Genomic DNA, 897 nt, shown 5'->3' on the forward strand with positions numbered 1-897 from the left:
TATATATACATATAAACATACATGCATACATACATACATACATACATACATACAGGAGTACTTTTAGATGGTTTGCACTTTGGACCTACGTCTCTATGACGATCGGTGCTAATACTGAGACTACAGGTTGACACAATTATTGATTAATAACTACTTCGTCACCTATATCAAAAGAAGTTATACATGCACGCGCAAATGAAAAAGCTAACGCTTTTGTTCATAAAATCATAGACAGAGCACGGCACTAACAAGGCGAGGAAGTGTTCTCTGACGCTGTCACGTACTCACCCCGCCACTTTGCTGCTTGTGTATGACTACATGTGTTGGCGGTCGTATATACATGGACACACATGCTAAATTCCACGCCTAAACACAGACCCACACACACCTGCCGCAACCAACACGCACTTACAGTTTACTTTTGAGTTGACACATCGCCAGGTTGCCCTTGGCCAATCGGTCTGTGAGTTTGCACCGCGTGGTCAGTTCGGCAGAGACGTCTCCGCTGAGGCCTTCGCCCAACAACACGCCCACGCGTTTGTACTGGCGCATGGCCAAGCCATACTTGCCGGCTTTAAAGAACTCATTGCCTTTGGCCTGCGAAAGTAGCCAAGTCAACCGAACAGAATGAGTGTGATAGTGAGGTACAGGCTTCTTCTTCGCGTCAGTCGAGCGTATGTAATTAATGAGTGTGGTCGTGAGGTACGAGCTTCTTCTTCGCGTCACTCGAGCGTATGTAATTAGTGAGTGTGATAGTGAGGTACGGTCTTTTCTTCGTGTCACTCGAGCGTATGTAATTAGTGAGTGTGATAGTGAGGTACGGACTTCTTCTTCGCGTCACTCGAGCGTATGTAATTAATGAGTGTGATAGTGATGTACGGGCTTCTTCTTCGCGTC

The 897-nt window shown here is 46.2% G+C and overlaps 1 protein-coding gene across 1 annotated transcript; it reads right to left on the minus strand.

The window, feature by feature from the left end:
* Positions 1–408: 408 nt before the first annotated feature.
* On the minus strand, positions 409–597 carry SARC_16189 (hypothetical protein; the record flags this gene model as incomplete). Its single annotated transcript, XM_014289698.1, has 1 exon — positions 409–597. A coding segment is annotated over one exon (189 nt), but the record flags the coding sequence as incomplete, so codon positions are not given.
* Between the last annotated feature and the right edge of the window lie 300 nt (positions 598–897).

Source organism: Sphaeroforma arctica, assembly GCF_001186125.1.
Source record: "Sphaeroforma arctica JP610 unplaced genomic scaffold supercont1.7547, whole genome shotgun sequence".
In the NCBI taxonomy this organism is placed as follows: domain Eukaryota; class Ichthyosporea; order Ichthyophonida; genus Sphaeroforma; species Sphaeroforma arctica.